Raw genomic sequence first — 12163 nt, 5'->3', positions numbered from 1 at the left:
TCTAGTTTAGGGCCACTACAATTAAAGTTGCTGTAACATGTATGTCTTTATGTGGGCACATTTTTTCATTTCTCTTGGGTATATTCCTAGGAGTGGAATGGCAGGGTTATGTGATAAGTATGTGTTTGACTTTTTAAGGCAATGCTAAACTAGTTTCCACAAGTGGTTGTATCATTTTATATTCCCATCAGTAGGATAAGGGAATTCCAGTTGCTCCACATTGTCACCAACACTCGATATGGTTAGTCTTAAATTTTGCCATTCATTGATACATTAATAGTTACCTCATAATAAATTACTTCATTGTAATTTCTGTGTTTTCCTAATAATAAATGAAGTTAAGCATCTTTTCATGTGTTATTTACCATTTGTATATGTCCTTCAGTGCAGTCACTTTTTAAGTCTTTTGACCAGTTTTTAGTTGGGTTGTATGTGTTATTATTGTTGAGTTATAAGATTTATTTATATATTTAGATACAAAGCTTTTGTTGGATATATTTTTTAAAAAATTATCTCCCTTCTGTGGCTTGCTCTTTTATTTTTGTCTTTTGAAGAGCAAATGTTCTGAACTTTTATGAAGTCCAATGTTTTTTCTTTTCCTGTCTTATAAAAATCTTGCCAAACCCAAGGTAACTAAGATTTTCTTCTGTAAATTTTATCTCCTACATGATCTATGAACCATTTTGAGTTAATTTTTGTATATGATATAGGACAAATGTGTTGTAAGGTCTAAACTTTCATGTGTTACCTTGACACCCTTGTAACTCACAGTGCACCAAAAGCCTAAGCATGAATTCCCTTGCTTTTGCCAGATATGCCCCCATCCAACGGGAAAGATTCTCCACCCAGCTAGTGCCCTTATCAGCCAGAACAGCTATATTTTATCCAGTCCTCAGCCTAATGGCTGCCATTTCACTGCCAACCCATGGAATTTTTTAAACAAGCCAGTCATATCCTCCCATGAGAACTAGGGGGCACCTCATCCTATTGGTACTATAAAGTCTGTCTCCCATGGCCCCTATGGGTTCACTCCATTCCTGAGTACAACCCCTGTGGCCCTGCATGACAGGCAGTGTCCTCCCTGGGCTATGAGTCTATCTGACTAATAAACTATCAATCATCTCTGTTCAAGGTTGGGTGTCATGTATTTGGCTATCTCATAGTGTTTAGAGTAGGGACTCCCTCCTTTACCAGTGGGGAAGGGAACCTCAATAGAGTTGAGGGTTTTGTTTTTGTTTTTTTGCATATGTCTATCCAATTGTGCCAGCATTGTTTGTTGAAAAGTGTATCTTTTCCCCATTAAATTACCTTGGCACCTGTGTTGAAAATCAATTTACCATGTAGGTGTGGGTCTATTTCTAGACTCCTTATTCTGTTCCATTGATCTATATATCTGCCTTTATACCAATACTGCACTTTCTTGATTACTGCAGTTTTGTGGTAAGTCTTGAAAGCAGGAAGTGTGTATCTTCCAACTAGTTCTTCTTTTTCAAAGTTGTTTTGGCTATTCTAGTTCCTTTGCATTTCCTTATCAATTTTTGAATCGGCTTGTCAATTTCTACAAAAAAGTGACTCTACTGATTACTTTATGCTCAGGTAAATTACAACATTAGCTTAAACAAAATATAACTGGGAATGTGACACATTTTATGAATTACATTGTATAATAACAAAAACCCTTTGTAGTATATCTGTTTTAATTCTTTCTGTCCATTAGTGGTAAAACTATGACTTAGTAGTGACTGGGTAGATAGCCTTAGGGGCATCCCAGACTTCACCTCCACAGTGTCCAATTTGTTTTATAGATTCCATCTCCTTCATAACTCCTTCTTCCCTTCTGTATTACACTCTGAGCCTTGTTTTTGGTTCTCATTCTTTAATTAATTATTTGTTAACATCCCCTGAAATCCCGGCTTCCAATCTGGTCCCTATCCAATCCACCCCTCTACTGTGACCACAGTGATTTTTCTAAAACACAAATCAGATCATGTTACTCTCCTCTTAAAATCATTTAGTGACTCTCCAGACCAACTATAACAGTTAGTCATTTGTACATTCAAAATATTTTTATGCCTCCAGTATGCTCCAGGAACACTGTTGGGTACTGATTCCAAACTCTCTAGCTTAGTATATGAGTCTCACCATGAAGTGGTTTCTGAAAATATCTCCAGGCACATTTCTCAGCATTGACTCACATGAACCAGTACGTATTATACATTGTTTCCTCTGCCAGAAATGTCTTTCCCATCTTCTTCATCCAGCTAACACTCAGCTTTCAAAATGGTCCTCAACATTACCTCTGCTGGAAGCCTTTTCTACCCATACTGACTCAGCGCCCCCCCCGAGTTTTCACTTTATCACAGAGCTTTCCACACTGAATTATAACCACTGGTTTCTTTCTTTCCTTCATTAGCTTGTAAGTTCCTTGCAAGTCCAAATTATTTCTAATTTGACTTTGTTCCTACATCCACTAGCACGAAGCCTGGCACATGGTAAGTTCTCAATAAATAATAACAATAAAGCTAATTGACATGTGAGGTACAATTCTAGAGCTTTATGTATATTATTTCATTTTCATGATCACCTTGTGGAGTAGTTCAGTTGCTCCCAGATTTTATAGAAATTGAGGCTCACAAAAGTTAAGCAACTTGTTCAAGGACATACTGCTAACAAGTGGTAGAGGAGGTCCATTTAAACCCAAAGCCTATACTCTTTTTTTTTTTTTTTTTTTTTTTTTGCGGTACGCGGGCCTCTCACTGTTGTGGCCTCTCCCGTTGTGGAGCACAGGCTCCGGACGCGCAGGCTCAGCGGCCATGGCTCACGGGCCCAGCCGCTCCGCGGCATGTGGGATCTTCCCGGACCGGGGCACAAACCCATGTTCCCTGCATTGGCAGGCGGACTCTCAACCACTGCGCCACCAGGGAAGCCCAAAGCCTATATTCTTAAGCGTTATCAAAACTGGCTTCCTGATAGTTTAATGTATGAATGGTTAAATGAACAAATGCAGTTTTCAACTAGCCTGTCTCTTACTCAATTACCCAGTTAATTTTGAATACCTGGGGAAATTCTTTCTGTAGGTTACTGCTCAGACATCTTTGTGATTCTGGTTTGGGATCCCCTCGTTCCAGTTTCCTCAAGAGTGTACTTCTTTCCATGAGTAAGTGTGCAATCTGTTCACTAGGGCTGCTCAGAGCTATTTCAGACAAGCCTTCTTGATACAATATTTCGACCTCCTTTATTTGCACTTCTGTTAGGAAGAAACATCAGAAACACAATTGTTAAAAGAAATGCAGGCAAATAACTAAAAAGTAGTGGGAAAAGGTTCTCAAAAGCCGTAGATATTCTTACTACTTGCAGAAGTTTAAAATTTGTTCTTGCATAACTTTAAAGTGTATTGTTTTAGTGAGTGCTTACTATGTGGCAGGTATTGTACTAAGCATTTGAGATAAATCTATCTTATTTAATCTTTACAACAACCCAGTGAAGTAGGAACCATGATTTTCCCTTTTAAGAAATGAGGGCTCAGGCACCAAGAAACCAAGGAACTTGTCCACAGTCACTCAACTAATCCTGCCAACATTCTCGATGATTTCAATATTCAGGTAGATGATTATTCCAGTCCCCTGGCTTTTCAGTTCCTTTACCAGCTAACTTCCAAAGATCTAGTCCTCTATCCCACTCAGCCACCTACTCCACAGTAATTCCCTAGACCTGGTCATTAGCCTCTATAGTTTCTGTAACTTCTCCCTAGCTTCAATTTCTAACATCTTATCCTCCATTCATCCCTTCTTATGCACTAGCAGCTCAATTTCAGTAATTTTTGACCATACTGGAAACTATCATCCATTGACTTTAAACACTTTTCAGTGTTCCTTATCCCATTCCTGTTCTCACTTACCCAGCTTAGATTCTATAGTCCATCATTACAATCACTCCCTTGAAAACATTCACAACTCTCTTGCCCCTCTTTCCTTCCATTACACTTGGTGACAAAACTCCAACCTGTTTAAATCCAGCTCTTCACCAGCACACTCCAGAAGCTGGATGGGGCTACAGAAAACGGCACAGGTAGTGCTGAGAGGTTTCATTTCAAACTCACGACTACTAACCTCAAGTGAGCCCTTACTGCTGCCCAGCAATCCTCCTACATTCCCCTGCTTGTTTCATCCCTCTCCCTCATCATATCTCTAATACCTCCTTCCCCATCCTCACTCTCACCTGAATACCCTACTTTTTTTTTGGTACGCGGGCCTCTCACTGTTGTGGCCTCTCCCGTTGCGGAGCACAGGCTCTGGACGCGCAGGCTCAGCGGCCATGGCTCACGGGCCCAACCACTCCGCGGCATGTAGGATCTTCCCGGACCGGGGCACGAACCCGTGTCCCCTGCATCGGCAGGCGGACTCTCGACCACTGCACCACCGGGGAAGCCCGAATACCCTACTTCTTATTTCACCGAGAAAAGAGAAGCACTCTGAAGAGAGCTTCCACAAGCTCCCCTACCAAATCTGCCAGCTCCCCCGCACTCTTCCCTCTTGTGAGATGTAACAAACTACCCTTGGCTCCTAAGACCAGCACCACCCCCGCCCCCCTCCCCCCCTTGTACACTGGATCCCATTCCCTCTCCTCTCAAAGATAAAACTCCTGCAGTTGACTCTTATCTCTATTGCCTCATGGAGCTTTCTTCCCAACTAATCATCTTAGAGACATGGTATAACATCTCCCATTAAAAACAACAGTGATGAAAACAACAAAAGTTTTTCTTCAAAGTCATAACGCCCTCCAGTTCCTCCACCATTTCGTCATTTCTCTTTGCAGCACAACTTCAAGAAAGGATCAAAAAAAAAAAAAAAAAAAAAAGAAAGGATCAACCACAGCCACGTCCCCTCCCATTCTCCTACCATTCTTTCCTGAATTCACTCCAGTGGCTTTCATATCCACCCCTCCACAGAAACAGCTCTCCTCAAAGTCACAATGACCCCCATGTGACCAAACCCAATGGTCAATCACCTGTCCTCACTCCACATAGCCTATCAATGGTATTTGACCCAATTGTTCCCTTCCTTTTCTTAAAACACTTCCATCATTTCTCTTATGGGACACCACACTCTGCTAGGTTTCCTCCTACCTTTCATGCCACTCCTTCTCAGACTCCTTTGCTGATTTCTTACCTTTCCAACCTCTAAACACTGGAATGACCTAGGGCCCAGCTCTGAATCTTCTTCTTTTTACTCCCTAGGTTATCTCCTACAGTCCTAAGGCTTTAGATATTTGCTATATGCTGATGACCCCCAAATTTATATCTCGAGTTCACATTGCGTTCCAAACATATACAAAATTGCCTACCTGACCTTTCCACTTGGATGCCTAATATTCACATCCAATGTAGATGTCCAAAAGCAAACTCTTTACGGTGTTCCCCAAATAGGACCTCCCATGGTATCCCCCATCTGAGTAGTTAGGAACTCCAATATTTCAACTGCTCAGGCCAAAAAGCTTTGGGTCACCAGTGATTTCTCTCCTTTTCTCCCACCAACATGAAATCCATTACCAAATCATGTTAGCTCCACCTTCAAAAGACATCTTTTAATTACAGAAGCATTTCTGATGTGATTGAGGTATGTGTTCCTAAAACAAACAAGTAAACTTGTATTTCGCAAAACTGCTCTCTAAAAATAATGAGGTTTATGGAAAAAAGGTTGGCATAGAGCACTCAAAACCTTTGTCATTGTGTAGCTAGAGTGCTATAAAAAACACTGACAATCCTAATATTATACTGGTAGATTTAAACAGATGTGTCAAATTCCTAAAAAATAGAGGAATACTATAGCAAATATAGGACTCTGTATTCTTTTAAAAAATCAGGTTTACTGTAAAGGTGAGCTAATGAAGGAGCTGAGTCTGCAGAGTTGGAAACAAAGGCAAAACGCAAAAGATTAGTAATATCTTTGCAATAAGCACTTCCAAGACAAAACATGTGGCCAAACAGCCCAGAAGAGGAACATGGGATGAACGGGCTTTATGTATAAACTCCAAGGCTTGCTGGCAGCCCAAATCACTAACATGCCGGGGAAAATTACATGTGAACTTCCACATTATAGTGACATCACTCCCCTACTTCCCAATCCTTCACGAGCTAATTTACGTTAGGAGCAGGGCATAGAGTAGCTTCTGCTTCTTACAGTATGGCAGATTAGAGCCCTGAACAGCCCTGCTGCCGAGAACAACTAAAAATGTCAGAAGAAATTTTTAAAACTCTTAAAATGCAACCACCATATGAACAAAACTAGAATGCAAGCTTTTGAGCCAGAAGAAGAAAACTCAATTATCCAATGGATAACAAGAAAGGGGAAAAAAATGAAACCCGAGTGTAGTACATATGAATTATGTCCTGTGATTAGCTCAATTTTCTCTGCACCTGAGATTCAAAATACAGAAAAACCTTCCATCAACAGACCATTATGAAAGGAAGTTCTAAAATGAAAAAAGGACAATGATCCCAAATGGGATATCTGAGATGCAAGGAAAAATGCTGAGCGAAGAAAATCATAAATGTGTGGCAAATGTAAATAATCACTGACCATATATCATAATAATATCTAATTTATGGAGTTAAACAAATACAGTATTCTAAAGAGGTCCTATCTGTATCTTCCCTTGTAGCTTTGGAGCACTTAACAAACATTTCCTGAGCCCTTGACATGCTAGGTACTTTACGAGGCCGGTGCTGTCGAAAACACGGAAACCAGGAAGACTAGAATGAGATCTCTGCCCCAGAAGCGCTGACACAGGTAGTTAGGACATAGTGTGGTAAGTGCTGTAATCGACATTAAAGAAAATCACCACTCTGTAATCTCTCACACACATTTGAGAATATTTCAGAATGCATACCTTAAAAAGACAGGCAGAAAATACACCTAAAACATTACAAGTACTTTTCTTTCTTTTTTATAACTTTATTTATTTATTTATTTTTGGCTGTGTTGGGTCTTCGTTGTTGCGCGCAGGCTTTCTCTAGTTGCCAAGAGCGGGGGGCTATTCTTCCTTGTGGTGCACGGGGGGCTATTCTTCCTTGTGGTGCACGGGCTTCTCATTGTGGGGGCTTCTCTGGTTGCAAAGCACGGACTATAGGCACGTGAGCTTCAGAAATTGTGGCTCGCGTGCTCTAGAGCGCAGGCTCAGCAGTTGTGGCACACGGGCTTAGTTGCTCTGTGGCATGTGGGATCTTCCTGGACCAGGGCTCGAACCCGTGTCCCCTGCATTGGCAGGCGGATTCTTAAACACTGCCCCACCAGAGAAGCCCTACAAGTACTTTTCTTGAGGTGGAGGATATGTCGTAATTTTTTTTCCTTCCTTCTACTTTTACACATTTCCCAAATTTTCTGTAATTGTCTCATGCTAATTATTAGAATTAGGGAAAAAATTAAAATTTACATGTTTACAAAAGGAAAAATTACCCGGTTTGAGTTGGAGCCCTTTAAACTCATGTCTAGGCTGCTTGCTTTCCTTTTCGTAACCATGAGAAAATGCTTCCTGCTCCTCTGGTAAGTTACAGACACGGTTTGCATAATTTTCTACCTAAGAAGAAAAGAATACATTTTCTTACAAGTCTATGAAGTGAAAGAGCCATTAAGAGATCACCATACTATCAATGTTTATAATCTAAGAAATAAACAGAAAATTCAACTTGGCTTAAGTGTGGGTCTCTCTCCCTAAACTTCCTTCCAGCTGTCATATGTTATCAGACACTGTTTCCCACAGATAGGATGACACATCACCACAAATTTCTGGGACAGTCACAATCGCTGATATTTTTTTCCATTAACAAATCAGGTTTCAAATCAAGTCTCCTTATCTATGGTTTAGGAAATATGGTCATGATACTCAGGAACAGAGAAGTATCGACACAGTATTTTATATCTTAAGCAAAACTCATGATTAAGATGTCTTAAATGCTAATAGGAGCTTGTATTAAAATAAACTATTGGGTATTCTTTAAAAATAGTTTCTGATTAATATGACAGCTTCACAAAAGGCACTTTTATGTGGCTAATAATAATAGATTGAAAGCTAACTATATGCTCCCGGTACTATGTTAAGGACATCAAATATTGAGTTTTCACCACAACCCTGTGACACTGTTATCTCCCACTTCATAGGTGAGGGCGGTTGAGAGAGGCTGACGGACTTGTGTTGTCAAGCAAAGCGGAAAGCGGGGAGCCGGACTTCACACTGAGGTGGGCCAGAGCCAGAGCCTGAGCTCTTACTGTGCCAAATTGCTTAGAAGGAGACTACCAAAATAACTGCATTTTGCTGAACTGTGTTGAAGCCTTTTTCCGGGACAACTGCTCAGAATATGAACAAAAAGCTGAATGATATAGTAGAAGGAACACAGAACTGCAGTCCAACTTTATCACTCCCTGGTATGCTTCAGTTTCCTCCTCTTTAAAATGGCAGGAACAATACTACCTATTTCTAATAATAACAGTTATAATTTATTGAATACTTGCTGGGTGCCAAGTATGTATGTGAAATGTTTTCTACACGTTAATATGTGTAAACCTCACAAATCCTTTTGAAGGAGCTGTTATCATCTCCAACTTTCGGAAGAGAAATTTCAAGCTCAAAGAAGTTGAGTAACTTGCCCAAGGTTACACAGAGAGTCAGTGCCAAAGGCAATTTTTCACCCCCAACTGCCTAATGTTAAAGTTCATGGTCTACTATGCTATCCTGCTTTTGTTCTAAAGGAGCTATACTCTTCTTTAAGAGTTTGGAAATCAAACTGCCCTCTAAGAGTTAAATTTAAAAATCAACAAGTTAGCTGAGCTGAGCTGTCAAAACACAACACAGTGATCTGCAAGCAACCTGAGAAAATTTTATTAACTCATTTAAAGAAAGTAGCTTATATTATAAGAAAGTAGGTTGATCAATACTGGACACATCAAAAAGAGTGATTAAAGAGTCAAAACGTGCCATTATCTGCTCATCTAAGGGCTAGGTACCCTGGTTCTAGGATGTAACAGGTCCAGAAATAAGGGCAGGTATGAATAGCTTTATGGTGTAAATCTGGCTATCTTAGCTACTAGTGCTCTAAAAAATTAGAATCATTTGTTCAGCAAGTAGACATTTGATTAAAATTTGGCTTCCTATGTAGTGTGCCTGTAGGGAAAAAAGGCATCAGTCACGGATACATGTGTCTGGTTCCTTTGGCAGTTATATTTCTCACTGTCAACTAAAAAGCTAGTATCTATTTTTCTACAAACTTCTCTGTGAGTTTGGTCAACACAAGGTCACCTTTGAGAAGCAGATCCACTCACAGTACACTGACTAATCAGGTTTCTAAGCCTACTAGGAGGAGAGTCAGCTAGAGGGTTGGTTATTGATACAAGGATGAATTTACCAAGATAATGAAAGCACGTTGAGCAGACCTATTTGGATAGTCAACTAGTCATCTCTGGGCAATGTCCTGTACATGTACTCTATTGGAAACCAATACAGCTTGTTGACATATTTCATTAAAAGAAAAGTGTACATGTGGGTGCTTTGCAAATTATACACTGATATTCAAATGCTGTTTTTTAATACGTTAATATAATGAAGGACAATGAACAAAACCAGAGCCATCTTTTTTCTTTTCTTTTTGGCTGCACGGCACAGCATGCGGAACTTCCCTGACCAGGGATGGAACCCGTACCCCCTGCACTGGAAACATGGGGTCTTAACCATTGGACCACCAGGGAAGTCCCAAAACCACAGCTATCTTAAAACTTTATGATATTAGTTCTTACTTCTTTAATTTCTTCCATGTGCTTCCCTGACAGCTCTTCTAGATTTCTGGTAGCAGTCCTCAGCCTGTCTTTGCTGTAACAAGCACCAGACAAAGTAGAGTTGTTCTTCTGTAAAGGCAAGGAGTTCAATCCCTTCTTTCTCAAGATGGTGAAGTAAGTCTTCTAATTGAACTTTTCCCTTGATAAAAGACATAAGCATATGTGTAAGTATACACACGTGTAAGTATACAACTGAGCATGCAAGAAATCTCATATGTACAGTTAGACTCTCTACAAAGTATAGTTTAGTTTTCCTATTAATTAATGGTTATGTTATCCATTTATAATGATCACTTACATGAAATAGCTAGCAATACAAAAAATATTAAAGCTTTGAAGAGTTGTATTATATCTTCTAAAATAAGAAATGACATGAAATATATGCATTAAAAAAAATCAGCTTTCTGTCTGCCCAGTTCTGAAGTTTGCAATTTAATAATATGAAAATCTCCCACAGGCCCCTTGCGATGTTATAAATTCCAAAGAAGTTTCTGTCTATTCTTTTGAATATTTAGAAATAAAAGAACTCCTCTGGAAGCTAGAGAGCCCATTAATTCTCTACTATCAAGGAACTATTTTGCTCACAGAATATGTCTTATAATTTTTGTTGACTTCTAAGTCATTCAACTCTCTTCTAAAACTTCTTGATCTAAGCCTGCCATAGATATTATCTTTAATTTTTTTTAACTTGGAAGTAGTCATGCTACATAACAGCTTGCACTACATGGTGGGGGAGATATAAATGTCTGCTGATTGATGAAGTGGTATCTGTATTACTAGAATCACTAACTGTGAATAAGACTTGCTGGTACAATCAAACATAACTTTTAACCAAGTTAATCTGACTCAGATTGTAGGGATAAGCACAACTGTTATTGTACTGCAGCTAGTCTACATAATTATATTCAGTTTTGCTTTTTAAGAGCAAAACTATATTTTGATTATTTTTATCTTTTCTTGCTAAGTTTTCCAGAGTCGCATCCTTTTCACATCAACAGTTTTTGTGGACGATAAACAGAATGTTAATTATCATCTGATAATTAAAAAACAAAAAAGGGGACCCAGATCTGAATCTTTGTGCCCCCATGTGTCCTCCCCATGACTTACAGCTAAAAGTCTTCTCGTGCTCCTCCCCACTCTACCCCCATCGTCTGGTCCGCACCGTTACCCTCCTCCCTACAAGGTTTTTTAGCACTATTCAGTTCCTTGTGGTTTTAGTCCTGGGTATCAGGGCACACTAGGAATACATTACATTCTATGAGGCCTATTTGACAATACAGAAAAATGTTTATAATAAAGAGAAAAAGTAGACATAAAGGTATTATTACAACTATGGTAAAAACCAGACACAGAAGGAAAAGAATGGAAGCAAACACATCAAAATGTTAAAACACAGTTGTGATAAACTGATGAGATTGTGAATAATTAGAAAACAAATGTTTGAATTATTACATGTCCTATACTGGGAGTTGTTTGCCCCCGGAGAGTAGCATAGCCCCCACCCGCCATGTTGTGGGGTGGAGTGGGAGAGTGTTAGGCTGGAGGAAGTGGAAAGGAGAAGGGGATGGGGGATACTGAGAATACCTTTGGATCCTTGGCTTCTGGGAGATTTGGGGTATCGGAAGGTAAGCAGGGATATAGGAAGAAGGGGCTTGGCCGGTCAGGAGGGCGGTAGAGGCTGCAAGTCAATACCCGACTCATCCAAGCTCCTAGACTGAACACCCTTCCAAAGCCAGAGATCTTTAACCTCCATTCCACTTAGTCATCCATGCCCATGGCTACAACCAAGCTCTTGCCATAGCCTAAACTACTGTTGAAATCCTGCAGTCCTCAGCTCCAAATGTCCCACTCTGATCACCACCTTCTGCTCTTTTCTGTGTGTGTGGTAAATTCATGAAACTGAAAATTTACCATTTTAACCATACGTAAGTGTAGAATTCAGTGGCATTAAGCACATTCACACTGTTGTGCAATCATCACCACTATCCATTTTCAGAACTTTTCATTATCCCAAACATAAACTCTGTACCCATTAAACAATGAGTCCCTATTTCCCACTGTATTCTTCTTTCTGTAGCTATAAATCTGCCTATTCTAGGTACCTCATATAGGTGGAATCCCACATTTGTCCTTTTATTTCTGGCTTATTTCCCTTAGCATAATGTCTTTAGGTTTCATCCACTTTATAGCATGGATCAGAATTTCCTTCCTTTTTAAGGTGTAATAACATGGAATTGTATGTATTTTGTTTATCCATTCATCTGTTGATGGACATTTGGGTTGTTTCCACCTTTTGACCATTGTGAATAATGCTGCTATGAACACTGGTGTAACAAGCA

The 12163-nt window shown here is 39.7% G+C and overlaps 1 protein-coding gene across 3 annotated transcripts in view; it reads right to left on the bottom strand.

Moving 5' to 3' along the window:
* The window catches only part of CCDC30 (coiled-coil domain containing 30), a 170036-nt gene that overhangs the window by 144086 nt on the left and 13787 nt on the right, over nucleotides 1-12163 (bottom strand). For 2 of the 3 annotated variants that reach the window (XM_060020474.1, XM_060020480.1), the window contains exons 3-5: nucleotides 9786-9963; nucleotides 7455-7575; nucleotides 3057-3247 (exon numbers count right to left, since the gene is read on the bottom strand). In XM_060020474.1, the coding sequence (XP_059876457.1) occupies nucleotides 3057-3247; nucleotides 7455-7575; nucleotides 9786-9803 (330 nt within the window). In that variant the 5' untranslated portion in view covers nucleotides 9804-9963. The remainder of the gene's footprint in view (nucleotides 1-3056; nucleotides 3248-7454; nucleotides 7576-9785; nucleotides 9964-12163) is intronic. The other variant, XM_060020491.1, reaches the window with a different exon arrangement.

This window comes from Delphinus delphis, chromosome 1 (genome assembly GCF_949987515.2).
Source record: "Delphinus delphis chromosome 1, mDelDel1.2, whole genome shotgun sequence".
NCBI classification, from domain to species: Eukaryota; Metazoa; Chordata; class Mammalia; order Artiodactyla; family Delphinidae; genus Delphinus; species Delphinus delphis.
Note: the sequence above shows the minus strand (reverse complement) of the source record. Positions and strands in the feature narration are given on the sequence as shown.